Here is a 26,149-nt window from a genome sequence, read left to right on the forward strand (position 1 = left end):
AAAATTAATTTAAACTCATATCATTTAATAATAAACTATACTACTAAATTTACAAATGATTGTACATTAATATATTATGAATCTTACCATCTCAAGTCTCAATCGCGTACATGTCAGGGTCAATTTTATTACAAGATTTATAGGAATAACGTGAATCAATTTAATTTGTATTTTTATCATAACATCATTATTATTATTATTATTTGTATTATATATTTAGTCATTTCAGAGTTTCTTACTTGGTCTCCGATACACAGAACATTCGAATAAAAAGGAAATAAAACTCCGAGCTACTAAGTCCAAACCAATAACAAAGTTAGGTATGGTAATAAATATAGTAAAGAATACAAGTAGAAAGTTACATAGATTTAGAAGGTTTAGTTGAAGTAATTAACAACTGGGCTCGAGCTGAAGTTTGGGGGTTTTTCTGTAGGCGTGTAGTACTAGACTAGAAGTTAGGTTGCTGTGTTTTCTTGTCCTAGGGTTCTTCCAATTTTTTTTATTCTTATCACCAATTGATTCACAATTTTATTGTTATTTTTTGTTCCATAAGTGAAATCCCACAGCTCCGGTGCCTTATCCAAATAACAAAATTAGGAAACTATATCTGGATTTCATTTGTCCTTTCTCTTGAATTTACTTCTTCTCTGCCTGCAAGAGGCTTTGGGGGTGGGGAGAAATGAAAGGCTGAAAAGTAGATGTGTAGTAGATGTAGTGGGTCATAAGGGTCGGGTCAAAATACAATTTTGGTTAGTTGGTAAATGTTGATGGGTGCCCACACTGGCTAGGGGCTGTAGATTGCCTTGACCTATTGGTGGGTTTTTACCTTTCTATCTCTTTTACTGTACTTGATAGGTTTAGGGTTTGCTTCAGATCTGCTGTTCCTGATTCATATTTGTAGGTATATGTGTATGCATGTGTACATATATGTAATTGTGTGTGGTGTTTTGTGATTTGATGTGTTTCTGTTGATTGTTGATGTTGTTGCTTTGTGGAACATGTAGGAGTGGTGGTTTGGAGTTTCAGCTGCTTGAGGTCACTGGAAAAGTTTGATCTAAGATCAAGCATACATGCATATGTAAGTATATGAATTCAATGTAATTCTGCTAATTTGAACTTTGAATCATCAATCTGTTGGTGATGATGCATGCAGTACTTCTTTGTATCTGATAATGTTGGATTTAGTTTGTTTTTAATGTTTAGTGGTCCTTAACTATGACATTCTGAATTTGAGATTATTAGATTTGGCATGGAGAATGCTTGATGTTGATATGAATCTTGGGGTTCTGTATAAAACAATCAGAGCATTCTTGAATGAGTTCTGGATAGATACTTCTGATTCGAACCCAGCAACTCCAATTGTGAATATTTGGGTTTTCTTTTTAGCCTTACAAAAGACATGCCAAGAGAGAGTGGACTGAGGCTTGAAGTTGGGAAGATAGACCTCGGATTTTAGCTGCAATACATTTTATCCTGTGATAGTAATGGATGTTACTGATCTGAGTGTCGACATTAATCTTTTAAGAAACAGACTGCATGTTCCACATGCACCAGTTTTAATCTTAGAGATTAACCTCCTTGACTGCATATTCAATATGCACTAATCTTGCTTGAGGAGAATAAACTCTTAGACCTAATGTCTTACCTGTCTTAGGTGGTAGGAATATGGTTTCATTGTCTGATAACATATGCACTTTGGTAGAAAAAAAAATGTATGATTTTTTTTTGTTTCATCTGCTAGTTGACATGATTTTAGTTCATTGCTAAACAGATATCATGGGGACAGAACTCTTTAGTCACTGCGTCAAGGATGAAACTATAGATATGTCAACAATTCCACCTGGATTTGAGTCACTTGCATCCTTCACCCTGGAAAAGGTCAAAGATAATGAAAAGAAAACTAATTGCTTAGCCTCTTCAAGTGAAATGCAATTACAGAGAGCTAAGGTTGAACCTGATTTAGAGGGTGTGGAGGATGCAAAACTGAAGTCTATAAGGCGTAGACCTTGTATGAACTATGGCCAAGTTGAGAACAGCTCAGGAGATGAATCTGACTCTGAGCAGGTGGAGTCTATTGCTCTACTGTTATATTAATATATTATTTCAAATTTCAAAATTGTTCCTAGGTCTTTGTGATTCCTCATCTTATGCATTACTTACATCTGCAGAAGGTCTCCTTCAGGCCACAGCTTCCTAAAGGGGTTATCCGTGGATGTGAAGAGTGTGTCAATTGCCAAAAGGTTAACATTATAACATTGTTTTTGTCTTATCAAAACTTTTAAACATTTAAGTGGTGGTTGATTAGTGGTTTTCCGATGCCAAAGGTCTTGGAGAATTACAACCCTCTCATAGAGGTCAATAATGGGATTGTATCTCAATGTCTAAACAGGTCACTGCACAATGGCGTCCAGAAGAAGCACGTAGGCCTGATCTTTATGATGCTCCAGTGTTCTATCCAACTGAAGAGGTTGCTACTCTAAATTATTAATTGTACTTGGTTTTCGACTAGATGGAATATGTCCTTGTTTCAAGTGTCAATTATTTAAAGTTTTGCTATATTCTTTTTACTCTTATACAATGGTGTTGTCTCAGTCATTTAATTGATATACAGGAATTTCAAGATACTCTACAATATATTGCAAGTATACGTCCCCAAGCAGAAGCATACGGCATTTGCCGCATAGTACCTCCTGCTTCGTGGAAACCTCCATGTCCCCTCAAGGAGAAGAACGTATGGGAAAAATCCAAATTTATTACTCGTATACAAAGGGTAGACAAACTTCAGAATCGGGACTCAATAACAAAAATGTTGAAGCTTAATCACCACAAGAAAAAGAAAAGGAGAAGATGCACTAAGGCAGGAGTAGATCAGAACAGTGCTATTTGTGATGTCAAGGTTCCTAGTGAAGCTGCAATTTTTGAGTCTGAGAGGTTTGGCTTTGAACCTGGTCCAGAGTTTACTCTGGATTCATTTCAGAAATATGCTGATGATTTCAAGGCCCAGTACTTCAGAAAAAATGAAGGGCAATGTGAGCCCTCAGTGGAGAATATTGAAGGTGAATATTGGCGGATGGTTGAGAAACCCACTGAAGAAATTGAGGTATAATTCATTATTCTTCTATATACAGATACGTGCTTTCGCGTTTGAAATTTCATTTCCAAATTATGTTTTGTTTTCTTTAAATGTCGTTTGGCTTTAATGAGATTTAATCACCGTCCTTTTAAGTATTTTCTTAATGTTTTTGTCGCAATATAGGTGCTTTATGGAGCCGACTTGGAAACTGGAGCATTTGGTAGTGGGTTTCCTAAACATTCCCATCAAGTTGGATCTGCTTTGGACACCAAATATATAAGTTCAGGGTGGAACTTAAATAATTTTCCCAGGCTTCCAGGCTCACTACTTTCATATGAGAGCAGTGACATATCTGGTGTTCTGGTACCTTGGCTGTATCTAGGAATGTGCTTTTCTTCTTTCTGCTGGGTAAGGAAAATGGTACCTCTTCACTTGCATGGAATTCATTCTTGTTACACCATATCAGGAGCCAGGACAGTGCAATAAACAGAAATGATATTTGACTATTGATATCCAGCATTTCGGTTCACTGGAGATATTATACCTCCTTTCATCCTTCATGTCAACTATGTTTTGTTGTATTTTTGTTCTTATGCATTCTAATAGCACAGAGTACTTTTGGATAATTGCGTGTTTAATTTTTATTTTCCTTCTAAATATTTCAGCATGTTGAAGATCACCATCTATACTCACTGAATTACATGCACTGGGGAGCTCCCAAATTGTGGTATGGTGTTCCTGGGGCAGATGCCTTGAAGTTGGAAGCTGCTATGAGGAAACACTTGCCTGACCTCTTTGACGAGCAGCCTGACTTACTTCATAAGCTGGTGAGCAGAACTTAAATTCTGTCAATTGGATTTGACATATCTGTAACTTGTAACAGTGTCTGAGAGGTCTAGTTGAGGTTAGTAAGAAATAAAAGCTAGGTCCAGGGCTGACAATGTATTTAGCACTTCCAGTCCTTATTCATGTGAATTGCTGCTTTTTTCTTCCTTTTGTGTCTGTATATTATACTCTGTGTTGCCGAATGTTGTTGAGGGATCTCTGATTGTTAGTGATAGTTGCTTTGTTGTAAGAAGTTGCTGTTCATGTTTTCTTCTTGTTAGCTAGCAGTTTTTCCCTTCAACCTTCTAGTTTTATGCAGGTCACACAACTTTCGCCCTCCATACTGAAGTCTGATGGAGTACGTGTTTATCGATGTGTTCAAAATGCTGGGGAGTTTGTTCTGACCTTCCCTCGAGCATATCATGCAGGCTTCAACTCTGGCTTCAACTGTGCGGAAGCAGTAAATGTGGCTCCAGTTGACTGGTTGCCCCATGGACAGAATGCCATTGAGCTCTATTGTGGGCAAGGCCGAAAAACATCCATTTCTCATGATAAGCTATTGCTTGGGGCTGCGCGTGATGCAGTAAAAGCCCATTGGGAACTTAGTTTACTGAGGAAGAATACTTCGGAAAATTTGAGATGGAGAGATGTTTGTGGGAAAGATGGAATTTTGTCTAAAGCATTGAAGGTACAGATAATGCCTTTTTACTCTATGTGTAGATTTGTAGTGAGGTAACTATTTATTGGTTGACAATTTATAAATTTGAGCTATTTACTTACTAGACTTGGATTTGTAGGAGAACATTAGGTATTGATATGAGTAGGGTAATGACAATAAGGAAAGGCAGAGTGATTTTTATTTTATTTTTGCACTTGCCTTTCTCATTTGATCTTGGACTGATAACCATCATTTTTCTAATGGAATGATAGCCATCCTTCTATGGCATGGAGAAATATGCAATCAATTTGGAGCACTGTTGGGGCTCTAAATTTCATAAAGTGTGATGTATTATTTGAACAGTTGCTAATTTGACATTTTATCACATTTTTGTAGACACGTATTGAGATGGAACGAGTGAGGAGGGACTTTCTTTGCAATTCGTCACAGGCCTTAAAGATGGAGAGCACTTTTGATTCTACTAGTGAGAGGGAATGCAGTGTATGCTTTTTTGATCTGCATCTTTCTGCAACAGGCTGTCACAACTGTTCACCGGACAAATATGCATGCTTGAACCATGCAAAACAATTGTGTTCGTGTTCCTGGGGTGCAAAGTTCTTTCTTTTCCGTTATGACATCACTGAGTTAAACTTACTAGTTGATGCTTTAGAAGGGAAACTAAGTGCAGTATACCGATGGGCAAGATTAGATCTGGGATTGGCTTTGAGTTCATATGTGACCAAAGAGAATCAAGTCCCTGGGATTATTGGTAGGCTATCTTCCAACTCTTCAGGTTCTGTACCAAAAGAGGTAAATCCAAGACCACCTGCTGAATCATTAAAAGATAAGAAAGAGGAAATACATGCAGAACTCTTGAAAAAAGCTATTGGGCACACTGGTCCATTGCAAAAAGGGAAGCTGCCTGTAGAATCAGTGACTTTTCAAACTAAGCCATCTTCAGTCATACAGAATTCAACACAAGCAGTTGAGGAAGCAAAGAATAACTTCCAGAACCAAAAAGAAGGATCAGATAAGTTGGATTCTGATAGAAAAATTCCCGTTGGTGAGCTTTCTCAAGAGGGTAAACCACTGACTAAAACCTTGTGTATAACTAAACCTGAAGTAAAGAGGCCTTCCCTTCCTGAAGATGTTGTACTTAGCGCCGAAGATGGAGAGAAACCTACAGTAATTCCTGGGAGAGTGAAGGGTTCTCCTGAAAAGCAGAGAGTCTGTCTGGGTAATAATAGTGTTACAGTGCCCATCTCTGCAGTCAACATAACTGATGGTACCGTTTGTGGAGAAACTATCAATTCTTCATCTACTTTGGGCTGCATAAAGGTTGAGAATGCTCAATCTGAAACACCTAAAAGTCCCACTGTAGTAAACCATTCTTCCCACGTAGTTGTGTCTTCAGATGAAGATGTTAATAAAAGTTCTCAAGGTCTTCAGATTAAAAATGGAAACACCAATTGTAATGTGGAAATTGTAGATAGTCTTTTCCCACTTAAGCTGTCTAGTGAGAGTAACTCCAATAATGAAGATACGCCTAAAAAAATAGATGTAGATGGCAACTCAAGATCAATGGATGTTGCACAAAGCTTGTCATCTGCTTCTCAAAATAATTTGGACAGATATTTTCGACAAAAGGGTCCTCGCATTGCGAAAGTGGTGAGGAGAATCAATTGCAATGTTGAAGTACTGAATTATGGAGTTGTCCATCATGGAAAGTTGTGGTGTGATAGTCGAGCCATATACCCCAATGGTATGATCCTTGAACCACTTGTGGATTTTTTTTGCAAAAGCCTCAAAGCCAATCATACATAAGTTTGCTGATTATTTCTTATACAGGATTTAGGAGCCGTGTCAGATATATTGATGTTTTAGATCCAGCGAACATGTGCTACTATGTTTCTGAAATCCTGGATGCAGGACGAGATGGACCTTTGTTTATGGTAAATTAGTCCTTCATTTTAGTTTGGAATGGCTAGTGCTAAATAACTACTAATCCATGCCAAAAAACAATTTGTTCATTTCATATGTTATTTTGGCCAAGTTTAAATGTTTATACCTGTCTTTTTGCTGTGAGCAATGAGGCAGAATGATAGGCACACTCTTTTCCACCAGTTTTTTTTTTTTTGGTCTCTTTGTGAGGGGTGGTATCAGTCACTTTAGTTTGGAATGGCTAGTGCAAAATAACTGCTAATTTTTTTTATCAGATCTTCCAAATTTTAACCTGTGATGTTCATTTGAAAGCAAGTGATATGAAAAGAGGCTTGATTTAGGAAGTTGCATCAGTGGAAATCTTTGAATACTGTTTTACAGTGAAAAATCTCTTAAATACCTTTCGATATAAAGTATTCATGCATTCTTGCCTGTTGGTACTTACTACATCAATTGAAACTGATAATGGAATTTTCAGGTCTCCTTGGAGCATTGTCAACGTGAAGTATTTGTCCATGTCTCAGCTGTCAGATGTTGGGAAATGGTTCGCGAGAGAGTGAATCAGGAGATCACTAAGCAGCATAAGTTGGGAAGGCAAAAGCTTCCTCCACTGCAGCCTCCTGGAAGCGTTGATGGCATGGAAATGTTTGGTTTTTCCTCGCCAGCAATTGTGCAGGTAAGCAACCCTATCAAAACCATAACTGTTTCTATCTGTTAAGAGTCTCACATTGATAAATTAAGAGAGAACATATGAGTTTATAAGGCCATGGGTTAGACTAGCTAATTGGTTGGATTAATCTTTTACTGTGGTTTGGTCCATGTGCATTATAGCCACCTGGCCCAATCTTAGATTATAATATATAGTATCAGAGCCTGTTCGGTGACCCTGACCCATTTGAACCAAATTTGAGATTGCCGAGCTTCTAAGATCTTATAAAAACCATGATGACCTTGTTAGAACTTCCATCATAGTGACAAGCGAGCTTCTAAGATCTTATAAAACCGATGACCTTATTAGAACTTCCATCATAGTGACGAGCGCCTCTATTGGTGTTTGATTCCAAAATATTTGGAGACGAGAACTCAATTGACCTTTCCTTTGTAAGATATGTCTAATTTCTTGTGTAGGCTATTCAGGCTTTGGACCAAAGCAGAGTCTGCATGGAGTACTGGAAATCACGACCATTTATGCAGTTTCCACAGTGTTCTCCATCTGGGAGCAACTTGAAACCCAAATCCGAGTGCCCCGATGATCAGGAAGCTGGCAAATATGATACAATACTCAGCAACCTGTTCAAGAAGGCTAACGCCGAAGAACTTCATGCACTCCATAGTGCGCTAAATATCAATTCCTCTTCGGCTGATCAAACCTTAGTGACTCGGTGTCTTGGCGAAGAGATTCATAGGCGAGGCAAATAACTTCTTTCTCATAATGGTCAGTCTGCGCCTCTAACAATGAGTTTTTTTTTTTTTTTTTTCTTTTAAAGCTTTGTAAATGCTGTGTCCCATTTTTTAGGTCAGATACCCATCTCCATATTGATTCTGTTGTTCTCCTCATAGATAGATTTGTTCTGGCTTGAGCCAGGTTTCACTCAAAATGTTTTGGATTATGTTCACATTATTTCAACAAAGTAAAAGAAATCTATTTTCAATTTCTGTCTTTTTCTCTTATTTTATGATGTTGGAATGTTGGATGTGCAGTGATATGCTGGCTGTGTTGTACTGGGGAACAATGCAACTTTCATCACCTAAGATTTTTTTTAATACCATAGAATTCATATTGCAGACATTTGATTCAGTGTACATCACATAATTCTTAGAGCATCACCAATAGTTGTAATTTTTGAAGAATTTTTGCACGTGTGACTAGGAAAGAGAAGATGGGAAGAGAAGGAAAAAAAAAATTCAAAATCAGGGAAAACAACTTTTTTTAAAAGATTTACGCGCCCGACTTGGCGCGAGAGTTGTGCCTCACACGAGGCAGACTTCCTTGCCTTCTTTCTTGGTGGGACCCACAAAACTGACAAAAACTTTAGTCCTCCAACAAAGATAAAAGTTCCTCTCTCTTCTTCTCTCTCCTCAACTTCAGCATGAGCTCCTTGAAAATCACACCAAAAACCACTAATGAGAATGCTCTTAGACTATATTAAAAGAAAAAGTAATTATGTTGTAAATTGTTTTATATTAAATATTATATTACTCAATATTTAATATTTTTTGAAAAATAACATTTAATATGATTGCTCTTAATTAACTTGTAACAAAGTTGGTTAATTTATTAATAATTAATAAAAATAAAAAACAATAACACTTTATAAGTTAAAATTATATTTATATTAAATATAAATATTTTATACATTCATTAATTTCATTTGTTTAATTACCCAAATTAAAGTGAGTAAAGTGTATACATAATTGATGGATTTAATTAATCCGGAGTAGTTCAAATTATCAAAAAATACAATTCAGTTGCCACGTAAGCAGATAACTTGCTAAAATTGATGGTAACCTGCTATCAGGTGAACTTGTATACATTTTGAGTGTTGAGTGGTCTAATTGTATTTTTTTTTTGTTCAATAACCTAATTGTATTTTTGTTCAGTGGCCAATTTGAACCTTATTCCATTTATTTATATTTTTTGAGTGCACAATTCCAAGTTGTCATGAGAAAATGCGTAACTTATCCAATCATATCCATTGTGTCTTTTATTATTAGGATTTTAAAAAAATAAAAAGAAAAGAAGAAGATGAAGACTAATAAATCCAGAAGAACATGGGGCCTTGTGAACTGGTTGATCTAAAATGTTGTCACGTACACGTACTGTCACGTGTGAAGTTAAATTTTTTCTTTTTCTTTTGAATAATATCATAACTTTTTTTTTTTTTATTATAAAAGGAAGGGGATACCCTATATATACACATTATTTGTCTCAAGTAAGGTTCAAACCTTTCACCTTTCATTTAGGAGAGCAATCCGATACTAATAGACCACAAGCCACTTGATAATATCATAACTTATTGGTATTTTATAATTACATTAATTAATTTAAATGTAATTTTCAAATTTTATTTGGAGAGAGTTTGAATGTTAGCGATATTTAATTTGAAGCGTATTCGAAGAATTTAACTCTTGTTGAATTGTTGGTCAAAGTACCTATGAAGTTCCTGTACTATAGTGTTTTGTTCAATTTAGTCTTTGAATCTTTATTCTGTTCAATTTAGTCCATCTATTTTAAAAAGTGGTAAAACTAAGGACAATTGTCTAAATCTCATTACGAACATGGTCGTAATTATTTATTTTGGACATACTAATTTAATATATTGGTGGTAAAAATGATAGATTTTAAATATTTATAAAGTAATATATGAGTAGGAATATAAATATCATCAGTGCCACGTAACCTAAATTAACAATAATATTAACATCGTTAACTATTGTCCTTAATTGCATTACTTTTGTAAGTACAGGGACTAAATTGAACAAAATAAAAGTATAAAGACTAAATTAAACAAAACGTTATAGTACATGGACCTCGTAGGTACTTTAACCTGAATTGTTAAACCAAGATGTTTATTTTTGGGTTTAGGAATTAGGCTTCGAATCTAGCTAATAATAACAATGATCACATATTTCAAAAAAAAAAAAAAAAAGAAGAGAAGGAATGAAATATATAATAGTCATTGTAGTTATATTTTTTAGCAATGTAAATGTTTTAAACATTATAAATTTATAACTATGGAGTATGTTTCAAGCTAGCTAGGTTTTAGTGTTTTACCATTTTTAATGTGAATTGTCGGTCTAAAATTATCAGAAATGTTATTTATTTATACCAAAAGAGATTCTTATATTCTTCATAAATGCAATAAAGTAGTGGATGAAGGGTACAAATTTGGAAGGCAATGACTCCATACGCGGGTTCCCTACGTTCACTACCTTTGAATATAATATTTTAGACGTCACATGTTCCAATTGTGAATTTTGTTTTTATCCCCTCTTTATGCCTATAATCCCAACCAAGTACCCATTTAGGTATGTCACCTATTACTATTGGGTTGTGGGTTATTAGCGGGGCGGATTTTGAACTGTGCAAAATGTCCAAGTATAAAGTCTCAATTATTAGACGGTCAAATATTTATTTTTTACCAAGCCACTTAAGAAATAAAAAAAAATTGTAATTAATTGTGCATGCTGCATGGCAAAACTGTTCCGTTTTTTCAACGGCACAGATGATGTCTCAAGCCGTGAATCTGCGTAGATAACTTGAAATATGTACCATTCACCAGTTCACTATTAATATTGTCTAAAAATTGATTCTTTCCCCCTAATAGATCGTTCTACTTGCATTTCAAACGATAATGACAGTCTAGCAGGTAATTTCAAGATGTTTAAAAAAAAAAAAATTATGTTTGTTTGGACTTTTGAGAGAGTAGATTAGTAAGGATATTAATTTTATTTGTCCGTCACTTACCATATTTTGAGATTTCCCTCCAAACACGAAAGAGGATAGGGGATGGGGCTGCAATTATCACTGCCCCTTAAATAGCAACATACGATAAAGCCAAAGATGGAAAATGCGGGCATCGTACGGACAATGGCTTCCTGCTGGAGGGGAGAACGTGGATCCGACGGCTCAGAGCATTCCACGCGTCAGCGTAGCGAAAGGGAAGGGTGTAGGATGTCGGACGGGAAGCGCGAGGAAGAGAGAGGGGACTGTGCCGCCGACAAGCAGTACATCTGACACGTGGGAACATTATTTGTGGGCCCCACATCAGCACGTGTCATCTCTATACGCCAAACTTTTCCTCCCATGAATTGCGGGATTCTCATTTTCTTCGTACGGATCGAACTGTTCTCCGTCGTGTGGCAAACAGCTAAACTAGATGATTTAAAAAAAAATAAAAATAAAAAAATAATATTATTAACAATAATTGGCTAATTGCATTTATTTACGGAGTATTATTTTATTTATATATTACCTAACAAAATGGTGAAGAATATATATATATATATATATATATATATATATATATATATATTGTACTTGTAATATTTATTTCTAATTGCTCTATAAGAGGAAATGGGGGGATTCTACCCTTCCATTATTGGGTGGCTTATTTATTTATTTTTATATAAGTTAAAAAACAATAAACAAGTGATAATGTTCAAATGTATTAAGTAGGGATAATCTATGAAACATTTGAATATAAAGAATTTTTTGAATAAGTAAAAGATCTGAAGTATATAAGAGTCACATAAGTTTTTTTTTTTTTACTGTCATTTCAAATAGGGCTATATCTATATTGTCATTTATATATTAACTAGTATTTTTTATGCGCGACGCGCAACAAATAGGTGCCCAATATTAATACATTATATTAAAATTTTAAATTTATTTAAATTTTAGATATTTAAATTATTTTAAATAATAATTATAATAATGTAAATCATTTTTATAAATTTGATATTTATATTTATGTAATAATTAACATATAACTCAAATATTTAATGTGTATATATTATTATTAATGTAGAAGATAAGAAAATATATGGTGGATGCATGTGCATGGTAACAATAGTGGAAAAGATAACGGAAGTTATAACGGTAGGGGTATGTTTGTCCAAAATATTTTAATGAACAACCTTTATAGCATAATGTACAAAAAAAACTTAATGGAAAAAACGAACATAAATCAGGGGTATAACTTTCATTCACACTTATTATGTTTTGATTTAGATACTAATAATTGAACGAGAGGTGCATGAATTTTAATATTAAATACTAAAAAATTATGACAATATGATTTATTTTTTCCACAAAATATTAAGGCGCAATACCCTAGCTCTATTTTACAAGTGTTTTTTTAAATGAAAAAAGTACAAAAAATTAAGACACAACAGTCTTTCATTCTTTATTTCATCTCATAATTAATGGAAGTTGCAAAAAAAAACTAAACTATATTTTGTTCTTCTATCGACATATTCCAATATACTAAAAACATTTTTATAGAATTGTTTTCCTCCTCCTCCCATTTGTGTACCTCTTTCAGGGCTAGGTAAACAACATTAGGAAAATCCTGTGTGAAAAATAAAGAATTAACACTCTTTATTATTTTTTGGTTATGAAGAAAACCACATCTACTACCTGTAGCGCGATACATGGTAAACATTTTTCTTGTGTAATAGCTTGCAAATCACACATGCATGTGAGGTAATAAAACACATGCACTAGGAAAACTCTGTGCGATGGAGTCGACCGAGAAAATATTGACAAGAATTGAACTTGTAACTTTTTGGTACAAGAATCATAATCCACTTACTCTCCCACTCGGTCACCCACTTCGGAGCTTGTTGGCACTCTATCTTTTGCGTGACAAAGGAAACCCACAATCTCTATTTAAGAGTGCAAATGTAATAAACTCTACTCTTATATAGTGTTAGTTGACACTCTTTCTAGCTTGAATCTACGGGTGGTGGTGCACGTATGTGCTTAGTTACGTTCCTCCACCACCCTATAAGCATCCATTCTTTGCTATAATTTTTAAAAAATGTCTATGATATATTCATTTATTTATTCTTTTATTTTATAACTCCATGTTAGAAAGTCCTAAAAGTGTCCAAGGAAAATTTAGGTCATGATTTTGTTCAGCGCACCTTATTAAAGAGATTAGGTGACGTATAAGATTTGAAAATAAATTTTTTGTCAATAAATTAAAAGATATACCAACGTCAAAAGTTCACTAGCTTCAATTCATCATTGTTTCGAGCACAAAGATAACTTCTCTTATTGATTATTTTCACAATATCTTATCTGGAGTTGAGTTGTCATTTTTGTCGAACGAATGAAACACATTTTTTTTTTGTCGGTTTATGTATATGTTTTAAATTTTTTATTTAATGATCGAGATGCTTACCAACCTTACATGACTTGTGTGTAACAAATAAAAAAAAAACTAGTACACATTAATTAACTAAAATGGAGATCAATCAAAAATTCCAAAGTATGTACTGTATATAAAAAGTGAATTTGTCAAGTGACAATGACCTATGGCTTGAGGACAAGAACAGTCAAAAACATTATAAAGTGTGACAGTTTTTGTGATATTTGCATTTGGACTTTTCTAGTGCACCGCTGCTGGGTTTTCAAATCAATCTTGCCAGTTGCTGTTCTTGGTTTTTTACCTTTTTTTTTTTTTTTTTTTTTTTTTTTTGGGTATAAATTATGAGACACCAGTTTGATGAATGATTGCTTTATGGTTCAATGAATAATGTTTCCTTTGTTTTGTTTGTTTTGATATGATCTATCAATATTCACTAGTGTCAATCCAAATAAATTTATCCCGTACAACATGTTAAAACTATAATATTGCAGCTCATTCGTATAAAATGTATTTTAAAAACTCGACCTTATTAAAATGCAACTCTATGAGAATAGTAAATGGTTGACGGCGTTGGCGGTAGTTCAAGCCCTTAGCAAGAATACTGAGACCAACGTGGAAGCGGATACTCTCATTAAAGACTGTAAGACTCTTATGCATGGTTTCCTTGCATGTGAGCTCAAACATATTTTTAGAGAAGGGAACCAGTGCGCAGACTATCTCGCAAATATGGGTCAAGACTCTCCATGGGGCACTAATATCCTACGGCATCCTCCCGAAGAAATCATCCTAATGCTCAATCGTGATGCTAATGGCGTAGCTGTTAGAAGATTTTACTAATCTCCCGGGGCCTATGGCCCTTCCCTCTACCAAAAAAAAAGTAAATGGTTGACGGTAGATGATCGATTAAACACTTATCATTACGTTAAAAGTTATAGTTAGTAGTGAATGAATGATTTTATTTACTTATATTTATATAACAGTCAACGGCACGTTTAGGTTATGTTTGATATAACGTATTTCACTGCTGGAAATCTCGCGTTTTCCGTCCAACATTTCCGTCCAACCGTAAATTGGTCGGTATTTTACTAAAGATTTCAACTTTCTGTTACTAAAGATGGGTGGACGGAAAGTTGGTCGGAATTTCCGTCCAACGCGGAAGTGTTGAACGGAATTTCCGTCCAACACTTGCGCGTTGGACGGAAATTCTGACCAACCTATAGTGTTGGTTGGTAAAGTCGAATTAACTGATAGGTAGAAATTAAAATAGTAGGTATTTTAATATCCGTCCAACGTAATATTGGACGGAAATTTAATATTCATTCCCACAATTGATATCTGAAAAATCATCTCAAAATAAAACCTAATTCATTCCCACCAAATATTTAGGAAATTAAAATATTACCGCTTCCAACCTTCTCTATTACGCAATAGTCCCAAATACTTAGCAAAATTAGGTCTTCTCTCCAACCAAAATTAGGTCTTCTCTACAAATAACTTCAATCTTCAATCTGAAAATCCCTAAATCCTCCGATATCGCCGCCCACGCCCTCTCTCTGGCTCCTCAGTCCACCCACGCCCTCCGTCCGGTAGCCTCCCCTTGCCGCCAACAGCCACAGCAACAGGGTCGCCATCGCCAACCGCTCCTCGCCGCTCGCCACCGACCACCGTAGTCCATACGCAGCCACGCACTCACTCTCCTCGCCACCGACCACCGTAGGAACGCCGTCTACCACCAGTGACCAGTCGGCAGTCTCCTTGCTCCTCGCCACCGTAGCCTCACGCCGTCTACCACCAGTGACCAGTCTCCTCGCTCCTCGCCACCGTAGCCTCACCTTCGTCTACCACTGTTGTACACCGACCGGCAACCAGAGAGGTAAGGGCCTACTTTCTGATGTTTCCTCTGTTCATGCTGGAGATGGTGAAGATTATTACATCTGCAGAATTATAGAAATGTTTGAAGCAGTTGATAGTGTACTTTATTTTACAGCTCAATGGTACTATAGAGCCAAGGACACTGTGTACTTGAATCATTTCCAGTGAGTTTTTCAATTGCTACTTTTTTATCCTAATATGTTTTGATTTATCCTAGTAAGTCCAATTCTACAATCTCAAGTGAGATGGATGTTGCAGAATTTGCAGAAGCTAAAGAGGATAGTTCTGAAATGACTCTCCTGGATATGTATTCTGGTTGTGGAGCAATGTTTACTGGATTATGTCTAGGAGCTAATAGTTGTGGTGTTAATCTGGTTACTGCAAGTTATAATTTCTTTTGAAAATTTATCTTTGCTTGTCAAGTTGGTAAATTGTATTAAATTTTCAATTGATATAATGATGCTATATTTAATTTGGCAAAGATCAATGGAAGATTGCTTTTCAGTTCTGTTGTAATTGTGATTCTGTACTAAGTGATGTCTTAGTTGAATTATATCCTTAGTTGATGGTGAAATGAAATTTGAAGAAAATAATTAATAAGAAAACAAAAAAATTACAGTGTTGGAGGCGTTATGAACATAAGAACATTGTGATTTGTTCTCCTGTATGTATTCATCAAGGATACTGTTTATTATAGAGTGTATTTGTGGTTGATATTATAAGGTAATAATAGACTTATATTATGTGATAAGAGGAATAGATGTTTTGGTGAATATGGACTGATGTTTTGAAACTTTTTAATTTGTTTGCATATCAATTCCATCCCAATTTGGATTATCTGCCTGGTAGGAACTAGAAACATAGATTCTTGTTTTGATTTCTATTTGCAATCCATCTAAACTGAATCACAATACAGGTCAAGAAGGTTGTGAAGGTTTCTCGTGCTATCTGCATAATGAGTCATCCTATCCCCCCCACACATGACTCTCATTCTGCTCAGGTTATTTTTCCACAAAAACAACTTAGTTGCAAATCAGACATGTGAGTTTGCTAAATATTCCAACTTGTCAACATTGTTTTTATTCTAAACACTGGGGTTATACAATATTTTGAATCACAGTATATAGCCTTTTTAATCAATATTTTTATGTGATTGATAATATATGCCCTCGACACTTTGCTGTATATAGCCTTTCACTTGTAACACTATATATCTTTTCTGAAGTTATTATTATCAGGTGTTAGAAATGCCATCCAAATTGCTGCATTATTAGCTAAGGAGCAGATCTGCAGTTCAACACTGCTAGGGCGTATATTGATGCTCCCTTGGTGGATTTTGGTACCTTTTTGGGTGCTCAATTGTGCTGACTCAACATGATGAATTGGAGGCTAAGTTTCTTGAAGAGAGAGCAACACTTGAAGCCAAGTATCATATGCTTTATCAACCACTATATACAAAGGTTTGTAAGGCTCTTTTACATATTATATTGTTATACATATGCTGTTCCATTGGCTTGTAATTCTCTGTCTCAAATTCATAATGAAGTGAAAAAATAAAACGTGCAGAGATATGAAATAGTGAATGGTATAGTTGAAGTTGAAGGTGAGAAAGCTGAAGCAGTGCCGGATTTGAAGGAGGTTGTGGATGCTGCATTGATCAAAGCCATTGAAGCAGTGCCGGATTTGAAGGCTTAATTGGGTGCAGCGAGCATACTTATGTAGTATCAAATAAGTATATTTTCATACTTAAGTAGTACGGAGTATGAATCAAGTAGTATATATTTTTTATGTTTTTTTTATGAACATGAACATAATTTTGTTGTAAATAATTTTGATGTTTAAATATATTTTCAATTTTCAATTTTCAATTTAGTGTGTTCATTAATTTGTTGATGACATAATTTATTAACAACAGTTATAAATAAAATTCTAGTAATATAAAAATAATAAAAATATTCCATATGATTTAGGATTTTCCTACCAACAGTTGGAAGGAAAATAACAAAATATAATATGTGAGTTTTCCGTCCAACGTTGGGTCGGAATTTCCGACCAACGCACGTAGTTGGACGGAATTTCCGACCAACGCACAAAGTTGATTGGAAGTTCCCACGTTTTAAAAATGGTGGGTTACTTTCCGGAATTTCCGTCCAATTTTTGTTCGTTGGACGCTATTTCCGACCAAAAATTGTAGTTGGACGGAATTTCCCACGGAGGTTTTTCCGAACGTTCCTTTTGGTCGGTATGTTGGACGGAAACGTCGTTTCCGACCAATATATCGCGTTTTCCGTCCAACATTTGTTGGACGGAAAATGCGAAATTTCCAGCAGTGTTTTAGAGCTAATAGCTCATTTTAAGTTACAAATAAATTATAAATTTTGTGTGGTAAAATACAACAAGTTTTAAATAATAGCTTATTTTAAAACATTATCCTAAATAATGTTTTAAAATAAGCTAGTAGCTAAAAGCTTTTAAGCTAGCTTATAATCTATATATGTATGTATGTGAAACAGATCTTGACCCTCCAAATCTTCACTTAACAAATAGAGGTGAAAATTAAGGGGCCGTTTACTAACTGAAAATTTCTGAGAATTTCCGGAAACTGAAAAATAGAAAACAGAAAACATGTTTATTAACACAGTTTTCATTTTGAAAACTGAAAATAATTTCTGAAAAACTGGAACACACTTAAAAACTGTTTTCGAAATGGAAAATAGAATCATCTATCATCTACTTAGTTATATGTTACTATAACCACATTACTATGATTACATTCATTATCATCCTATTTTACTTATCACTATCTTCTATCTTTTATACTTACTTTACTTATTTAAACATTATTTATTTGCTTACACTTTAAAGTTAGACTACATTATTTACATTATCAAAATTAAGAATTAAACTCTATATAATGCTTTAGATTTTGATTGAACTCAATAGATTATTAGTTTGGATGTTTTTAATTATGTTACATCATAATACAAGTTCGGTCCAGATATCGGATATTAAAATCTCACATATATTAGAATTCAAAGTAAAAGTTATATATTCATATACATGTCATTCAAATGAATGTATCCAACAAAAAATTTTAAATATTAGCTCAAAAATTATTAATATTATCTAAACTAAATTTTAGGTGAAAACTGAAAATTAGAAAATAGAAAACAGAGAACAATTTTCAGTTAGTAAACAAGTTTTCTAAACAGAAAACAGAGAATGAAAAACAGAGAATGAAAACTAAAAAAATTAGAAAATAGAAAACAGAAAACAGTTTTCTATTGGTAAACGGACCCAAAATTCTAGGACCTATTGTAAATATGCTCTCAATGTGCAAGAATTTGGGAGAAGTATCAATTAGAAGTTTAATTAGGACATATTTATCGGTAGCAAATAAAACCAGTATTATTTTAGAAGGATTTGCAAGGTGCTCCTTGTGTTTTTATTTTTATTATTTTTTGCCTGATTTTAGCTGTTCTTTTTATTTATTTATTTATTTATTTTTGCATAGAGACAAAGGTTAAATGTCGGTACGCATAAAAGATTTACTTACTTTAGGCATAATTCTTACACTGCTTTTGTTTAGGTTCGAACTTTGGTCATTTCTTCTAAATACAGCATGCTCAATTGAGCTAAGCCCGTGCGGACTTCTTCTCATAATAATTTTCTGTGACACTATTTGATTGATTATTTTACTTTTTTATTAAAAGTTGGTGGTGTCAACTAATTCATTACACCTAATGATTATAAGGCATATCATGAAGATAATTTAAGAGGAGAAAATTAGAATGGGTAAGAAGTATTTTTTAATAAATAATTAAATAAATAAAATATTCGCATTTATGACAAATTATTGGGCAATTAGGATATTGCTTAAATTAATTTTTTTTTACAATATTATAATACTCATCCAACGGTTCTCGATAGAGGCATACAACTATACAAGTTGTGCTCTAGATATTTAGAAACATTTGGAGCAAATCCAATGATTTGACACAACAATATTTGTGTGGCCCACAAAAATTTATTGTGCACCTAAAAAATTTAATGATGTCTAATAGAATGCATTAGTTAATTTCTTAGTTATTAGGAGTACATCAAGTTAAATTAGTACGATTTGTATAAAATGACAATTATGTTTTTTGTCGACGGCTGTGGAGTTTAATGCATGATATATCATGAAAATAAAATGAGATATAGAGGGGGTTTGACAAATGGCTTATCAATTAATTTTTAATTTATTTGATCAATTTTAGTTGTTTGATCAAGTTGAACATTGAATGTGAGTAATTCGTTTATTTATTTATTATTATTTTTTTGTAATGAGAAAAAAAATAAAAAATTTATTTAGAGTAATTTTTTTAACGGTTTAATATCGGTTGATTACAATTTTTTTAAAGATTAATTTACGGTTAATAATGGTTAGTTATTGTGATTTTATCTTTAAATTTACTTTTTAATGCTGAATTATTATTATTAAAAACAAAAATAATTGTTAAAATAACAAAATGATAATACAACAACGTTGATAAGAAAACTTACTTTAAAACATATATCTAAAATTAAAAATAATTTAAGTATTATTTAATAAATAAAATAATAGATTTATGTCCTTTAAAATTATTTTATATGTTACCGCTAACGGTAAACAATTAATTTTTCAAATACCTCAAATTGGTTAAAATAGTTAACACAATTAACTATTACTTATCAATTAGCATCTAATTGTCAAACACACCCAAAGAGATATGAAGCATGGAGAATGTATCAATAAAAAATATATCAATGAATATTTGTAAATATTTTTCTTTACAAAAAAAATGCTATATTCTCTCTTCTAAATCTTGTCTTATAATGTTTGTTTGCTAACATGAAAATAAAACTCTTTATATTTATTGACTATCTATGAATTAGTCGATGATATGCTGCATTAAAAATAAATGTACTTATCAACCAAGATCTATGAATTAGTCGATGATTGTTTGTTTCCATAGATGACACGTCATCTCTTTAAAAAAAAATTACTCCCTACTAATTATGTTGAGTAGCCGATTAAATATAGTGTAATTTTTATACATTGATTATCACTAATTCAATTCTTATTATCACCCTCTTATTAAATTTGTGATTTATCTTTTTTATGTGATTCACGGATTAAGGGATTCTCTCGTAACCTAGAAAAATGAATTATCAAAAATTAAAATATTGTTTGTAAACCCGTCTTATTCACAGACTTTATGTGATCATACAGAATCTACATAATAATTTTTTAAAGAAAAAAATGGAAAACATGTGAAGTGTCGTCATGTAAGTACTACAATTATGGATTTGCTAATACAAAGTCAATACCTAACAATGTCTCTCTTTCACTCCTCAAATATGTATAGGTTATAGCTTTGCTAGGCTCTCTGTGCTCCACTAATATAATTCTGAAATTATATATATATATATATATATATATATATATATATATATATATATATATATATATATATTTGGCTTTATATTAACGTACCAAATACCAATAATGGATTGCTATTTTGAGCAAACGTTTTCTTACTATCTTTAGTACGCCATAATCCTCAGTGACCGTACCCACGCGACATTTACTTACCAATTTAGTTTCCATTCATGTAAAATACTAATTTAAAATAACCAAACATATATAAATTAGATAAGATATAATCCAACATTCACCTGACAACATTGAAATTGAAACCTTTTTGTCTTAGTTAATTAAAGTGTGACATTACAATTATTAGGTTAAAGTAACTACGAGGTTCTGTACTATAACATTTTGTTCAATTTAGTCCTTATACTTTTATTTTGTTCAATTTAGTCCCTCTACTTTCAAAAGTGGTGCAATTGAGGACAATAGTAACAGTGTTAATATTATCGTTAACTTATGTTACGTGGCGGTGACGATATTTATATTCCTACTCATATATTACTTTATAAATATTTAAAATTAATTATTTTTACCACTAATATATTAAATTAATATGTCCAAAATAAATAATTACAATCATGTTCCTAATGAGATTTGGACAATTGTCCTTAGTTTCACAACTTTTTAAAGTAGAGGGACTAAATTGAACAGAATAAAGGTACAAGGACTAAATTGAACAAAACATTATAGTACCGGGATTTCATAGGTACTTTGACCCAATTATTATTATTTTTATCTCGTGTCTACTACATAATTAAAAAAAAAAAAAGAAAATGATTAAATATGCTCATGAACTTTATTCAAGAAGTCAATTACTCCCCTTAAACTTTCAAATATTGTAATTAAGCCCTTAAACATATTATTTTAGAGCATTGAGATCTAGAAATCGGTTGGTGACCTGTAATTTACAGGTTACTAGGGTTCTGGCGACTGGAGAAGGCGATCGATCAACTGACACCGACGATCGTTTCGTCGGTGTTTTTGGCCAGAATATGGTTGGAGGTCCGCTGGAATCCTAGTGACTTGTAATTACAGCCATTTACAGGTCACCAACCGGTTTCTAGGTCTCAATGCTTTAAAATAACATGTTTCAGTGTTTAATTACAACCTTTGAAAGTTTAAAGACCTAATTGACTTATTGAGTAAAATTCAAGGCCTATTTGACCATTTTCCCTAAAAAAAAAATTAAAAGATTAAAAAAAAAATCAATTCTTTATAAGGTAGTATACTGTGACCACATTTATAATGATAACATATGTGCTATCACACTACATAGTAGTTGGTAAATTAAAAGAAACTTAGACTGTAAAACATTAAAAATTTAAATACAAACTATGGAAGCGAGAAAAATGCATGCATAGGTTAATAAGTTTGAATCCAAACTTAAGGGCCATATTTATCACTCTTACACTAGAGACGGGTGGAGGTTTGGAGGAGGTAAATCACAGTGTTGGGCAGATGCTTAGAGGGGTGAGTCTAGCATCCTGATATCGAAACGTGATGTTGATTGCTATGCAAATATATGAAAATAAAGTAGTGTTTTCACTACTAGCTGTAACTTTTGGTGTACAAACCAAATGCTAGACACGCTTGATCCTGACATGTGAGATGTGCCTCAACTACCCAACAGGTCTTGATAGTATAAATACACTCGAAAGTTCTGAATACGTACGAACTGATAGGTCGTATTGTATTTAGATTTTATATAGTATGCTTGTTGGTTTAAGTCTCGAGCTCAGGTTAAGACGTGAGGTCAGAGGGTCCCGAGCTATATCGTAGTAGGTAAAAGGGCCAACAGTCCTCCTTCTAGCCTTAAATGCGGCATTTATAGCGTAGAAAGGAAGACACATACATGTCGAGCTCCTAGCATATCTGAGACGTGTCACACATGCAATCAGTTAGCTCGAGAACAATACTCTGTCAGCCACGTGTAACGATATTTCTGACGACCCACTGAGGGATGCGGTCGGGTTAAAGTTAGGAACCTAGACCCAAATCCTCAAGCAACCCTGCTCGGGATGACTGCCCGACTTAAATAGGTCGGGATTGGTCCCAAGACAACGAAGTACGTACTACGTACTATGACCGTGATTTTAGCTCGATTGTAGCATTTAGATCAGGAATATCAAGGTAATGGTCGGTCAAGGTCAAAAATAATTCCTCTAAGTGACCTGACTAGATATCGAACAAGTACACAATACGTAGAGGGAGATATCGAGAAATATTCCCTATCAAATCGAACAAGTACACAATACGTAGAGGGAGATATCGAGAAATATTCCCTATCAAATCTAAAAATGCTTATATACTAAGCTAGTACCCACGATAAGGCTAAATGTATACATCATTTTGTTGGTGCATGCATAGGTTAATATTAGTTAAAGCATTTATAACAAAATTAGCTTCTCACTATAAATTGTTGTTGGTCCAACATCTATTGTCGCTCAAATGAATTCAAAATATGATGCTAACTGCTATATAAGTATAAAGAAACATGATATGCGATATGACCAGTAAGTATGGGAAGTTAATATGTGACGCTGATTACTATATAAGTATAAAGAAATATAGTTATACTTTCACTACAAGCTATAAGCCCGTAACGACATTTGCCGTAATAGTTTACACTTTTACATTTTAGAGAGATATACATTGTAATGGTGACGAAAGGACATTTTCTTTAACATTCTAATAACTTCTGAATTTAATTTTTAGTGTTTAATACAAACTTTTAATATATAATATAACTTTTTTTTAAAAAAAATTACAATAGCCTTGTTTGGTAAAATAGTTAACTTATCAGTTAATTTTGACTTATTTGACCACTATTAGCTGTTTGACTTAGTTAAAAAAATCAATACAAGTGTTTGGTAAATAAGTTTTTTGTAATTCCAAAATACTAAAATACAAAAAATTGGTCAATTCAACCTTTTCAATTAGCTTTTTGAGAAAAGATATTATACCAAATAATTATCAACTAACAACTAATTTACCGAATATTTTTCTATAATCAGCTAATGTAATAAACAAGTTATAACCTCTAACCCAATCAACTAACAATTATTTATCTAACAGTGCCAATATATTTATCTTTATACATTAGTACATTATTACTCAACACTATACTCCGTACAAAGCTAGCAAGATCTATATATGCAACAACTAACAACTGGAATTATCTGGAACTCTGGAAGGACACTCTCAGACAAACACAAGACATTAAGTTTTTGTCAACCTAATACCTCATCATCACATCTTTATTGCATTATAGTTTAATGAAGCGTACATTTCCTATATTTTTAAAATTTATTTAATAATAAATAAATAAAGAAAAAAGGTGTATTATAAAAAAAAAAGGTGAAGTTATTATTGCGATTATATACATAATAATATTCTTATTCTCTCTAATTTATCTCTTAATAAAAAGGACAACATAATTTTTTTTTTATATTAATTATACGTTGACTAACTTATCAAGAGAAAAAGAGAATTCAGGAAGTAATGAAATATATATATATAAAAAAAACCAATCTAATAATGTCAGCACTATTTTGGAAGAAAATATCAAAAAAGTAATTTTGGAAAAAAATTATATAGCAAAACTCGAAAACAAAGTTTTATTGTAAGATAAATTTAATTATATTCTCCTCACTTTTAGTCCTTCTCATTAATTTTCAACCGGTTTAATTGGTTTAGAACTTTACTAAAAATCGATTGAAAATATGATTACTAAAAGTAAGATGTTACCCTAAAGTTTTGAACTAATTAAACCAGTTAAAACCGGAAAAATAACAAAAGAAAATACAAAAGTGACAACTCTATCAAGAAAATGTAAATTTGTGACCTTTTAAGTACGAGAATAATACTAGGACTATGTGGTCCAATGGTACCCGGGTTGGGTTTCCATTTGAAAAATTATGAGTTCAAGTTTCAGTGAAGGCGTTATTGGTTCTTTATGTTTTAGTAGGTTGAGAAAGTATATGAACAGATAAGAATAATATTATATTTGCTCGATTACCACTTTCAGGCCAATATTAATTACTCCTAAAGTCATTATTAATAATGCAAGGGTTTTCATCTTAATTGTCAAATACTACACTTAAATTTATTAATTACACAATTAAGGAGATGAAATTAAAATATTGAAAAAGCATTACAAAATTAAACAACAAATTAGCATAATAATTTGAATAGCATATTTAATTTATTTATTATTTTTCAGTTGGATATTCAACGGAAAAAAACGAGGAAATATAATCATATACTAAAGATATATTCAAAACGCCATACAATACTAGCATTAGCTTTGATAAAAAGCATGCAAAAATGCAAAAATCAAAGCCCTATTTCCACATTTTCTTTTAATATTATTACCATTTTTTTTAATAATAATAAAAATTATGGTAATAAGAGATTAAGAGGCGTTATGAAATTCGAAACCACTTTGCCAGAAGAAGATACTTTTCATGTTTTGCATAAAAATAAAGTTCACTCTAAATTATTTGGGTGTCCACAGAATTGCGCGGCGGGACTACTCGCCGGAGGAGGTTGATCCGCCGCCAAATTACGCTTACCCGCCGCCGCCGAGCGCTTCCGCTTCTTCTCATAGCTGACCCCTCTAGACTTTGACTGGAAGTCCCGGACGTCGCGGAGGAAGAGCCGCACGGCGCGGGCGCCGAACGGGTTGGACTCGGGTTTGCCGCCGTGCTCCTCGTAGGCGGCGCGGAGACGTCCGATGAGCGCGTCGAGGCTGCCCCAAGCCTGCCGGAGCGGGCAGGGACACGGCGCCGGCGGATTCGGCATTCCGAAGAAGGGGCAGTTGTGGTTGTGAACCTTAGTCTTCCCGAACTGGTCGAGGTAGCGCAGGAACTCCAGCACGTGGGCGCCGCTGCACAGCGGCAGCGACAGCGGCGGCCTGTGGTTGCGCAGGTACTGGCAGAACGTGTTCCAGTCCCGCCGCTTCTGGTTCTCGTACCGGCTCAGCGGCGGCGGCGGCGGCGCCGCTGCAGCGTGATGAAGGACGGCGGCGGCGGAGGAGTTCGAGCTCGCCACCAATCCCCCGCCGCCGCTCACGGAATCAAGACTATTCCCTTGGTGATGCGGAGTAATGAAATCCATGGAATCACACTCAAAGATCTGTTTCTTTCTCCTAGGGTTTCCAGATCTTGCAAGCTTTCAACTTTTCTTTACAAAAAAGTATATAAAAAGATTCTATGACAGATACTATTTCAGGCAAAAAACCAGAAACCTCCTAAAGCTGAGGGAGATATAATAGATACACAAAAAGAGACACAATGTAGTGTATATAATTGTGCAAAAAGAGCCCAACTTTCAGACTGGAGATGATGAGAAGAAGAACCCAGTAGAATCTTACTTTACTGCAGATAAATCATCTGAAGACTTTTCATTTCAAACATAATCAACCCAGAATCTTGAAAACCAGGCCAGCA

The 26,149-nt window shown here is 33.8% G+C and overlaps 2 protein-coding genes and 1 long non-coding RNA gene across 13 annotated transcripts; 2 read left to right on the forward strand and 1 right to left on the reverse strand.

Annotated features, from left to right (window-relative positions):
* The first annotated feature begins 331 nt into the window (after positions 1 to 331).
* LOC109147911 (lysine-specific demethylase JMJ18-like) lies at positions 332 to 8,153 on the forward strand. Of its 7 annotated transcripts, none has more exons than XM_019295573.1 (13): positions 332 to 901; positions 1,005 to 1,078; positions 1,757 to 2,064; positions 2,169 to 2,240; positions 2,390 to 2,467; positions 2,612 to 3,100; positions 3,257 to 3,481; positions 3,739 to 3,900; positions 4,218 to 4,586; positions 4,953 to 6,318; positions 6,405 to 6,508; positions 6,976 to 7,173; positions 7,626 to 8,153. In XM_019295573.1, exons 3-13 carry the CDS (start codon positions 1,777 to 1,779, stop codon positions 7,914 to 7,916), a joined length of 3,642 nt encoding a protein of 1,213 aa, XP_019151118.1. In that variant the 5' UTR covers positions 332 to 901; positions 1,005 to 1,078; positions 1,757 to 1,776; the 3' UTR covers positions 7,917 to 8,153. The 7 variants fall into 7 exon arrangements, with proteins under 7 accessions (XP_019151118.1, XP_019151113.1, XP_019151119.1 ...); XM_019295568.1 differs by having other exon boundaries at positions 1,772 to 2,064; XM_019295574.1 differs by having other exon boundaries at positions 1,772 to 2,064; positions 2,172 to 2,240.
* Positions 8,154 to 14,804: 6,651 nt separating this feature from the next.
* LOC109147921 lies at positions 14,805 to 17,048 on the forward strand. Of its 5 annotated transcripts, none has more exons than XR_002048729.1 (5): positions 14,805 to 15,248; positions 15,363 to 15,411; positions 15,506 to 16,288; positions 16,473 to 16,707; positions 16,814 to 17,048. It is a non-coding gene; the product is annotated as an uncharacterized LOC109147921 (long non-coding RNA). The 5 variants fall into 5 exon arrangements; XR_002048728.1 differs by having other exon boundaries at positions 16,164 to 16,288; XR_002048730.1 differs by having other exon boundaries at positions 16,164 to 16,288; positions 16,486 to 16,707.
* Positions 17,049 to 25,053: 8,005 nt separating this feature from the next.
* Positions 25,054 to 25,890, reverse strand: LOC109147920 (protein LIGHT-DEPENDENT SHORT HYPOCOTYLS 1-like). The gene has a single exon (XM_019295593.1). The coding sequence runs from the start codon at positions 25,815 to 25,817 to the stop codon at positions 25,188 to 25,190; it is 630 nt and encodes a 209-aa protein (XP_019151138.1). The 5' UTR covers positions 25,818 to 25,890; the 3' UTR covers positions 25,054 to 25,187.
* Positions 25,891 to 26,149: the final 259 nt, after the last annotated feature.

The sequence above is a fragment of the Ipomoea nil genome, unplaced genomic scaffold (genome assembly GCF_001879475.1).
Source record: "Ipomoea nil cultivar Tokyo-kokei standard unplaced genomic scaffold, Asagao_1.1 scaffold2036, whole genome shotgun sequence".
Lineage (NCBI taxonomy): Eukaryota > Viridiplantae > Streptophyta > Magnoliopsida > Solanales > Convolvulaceae > Ipomoea > Ipomoea nil.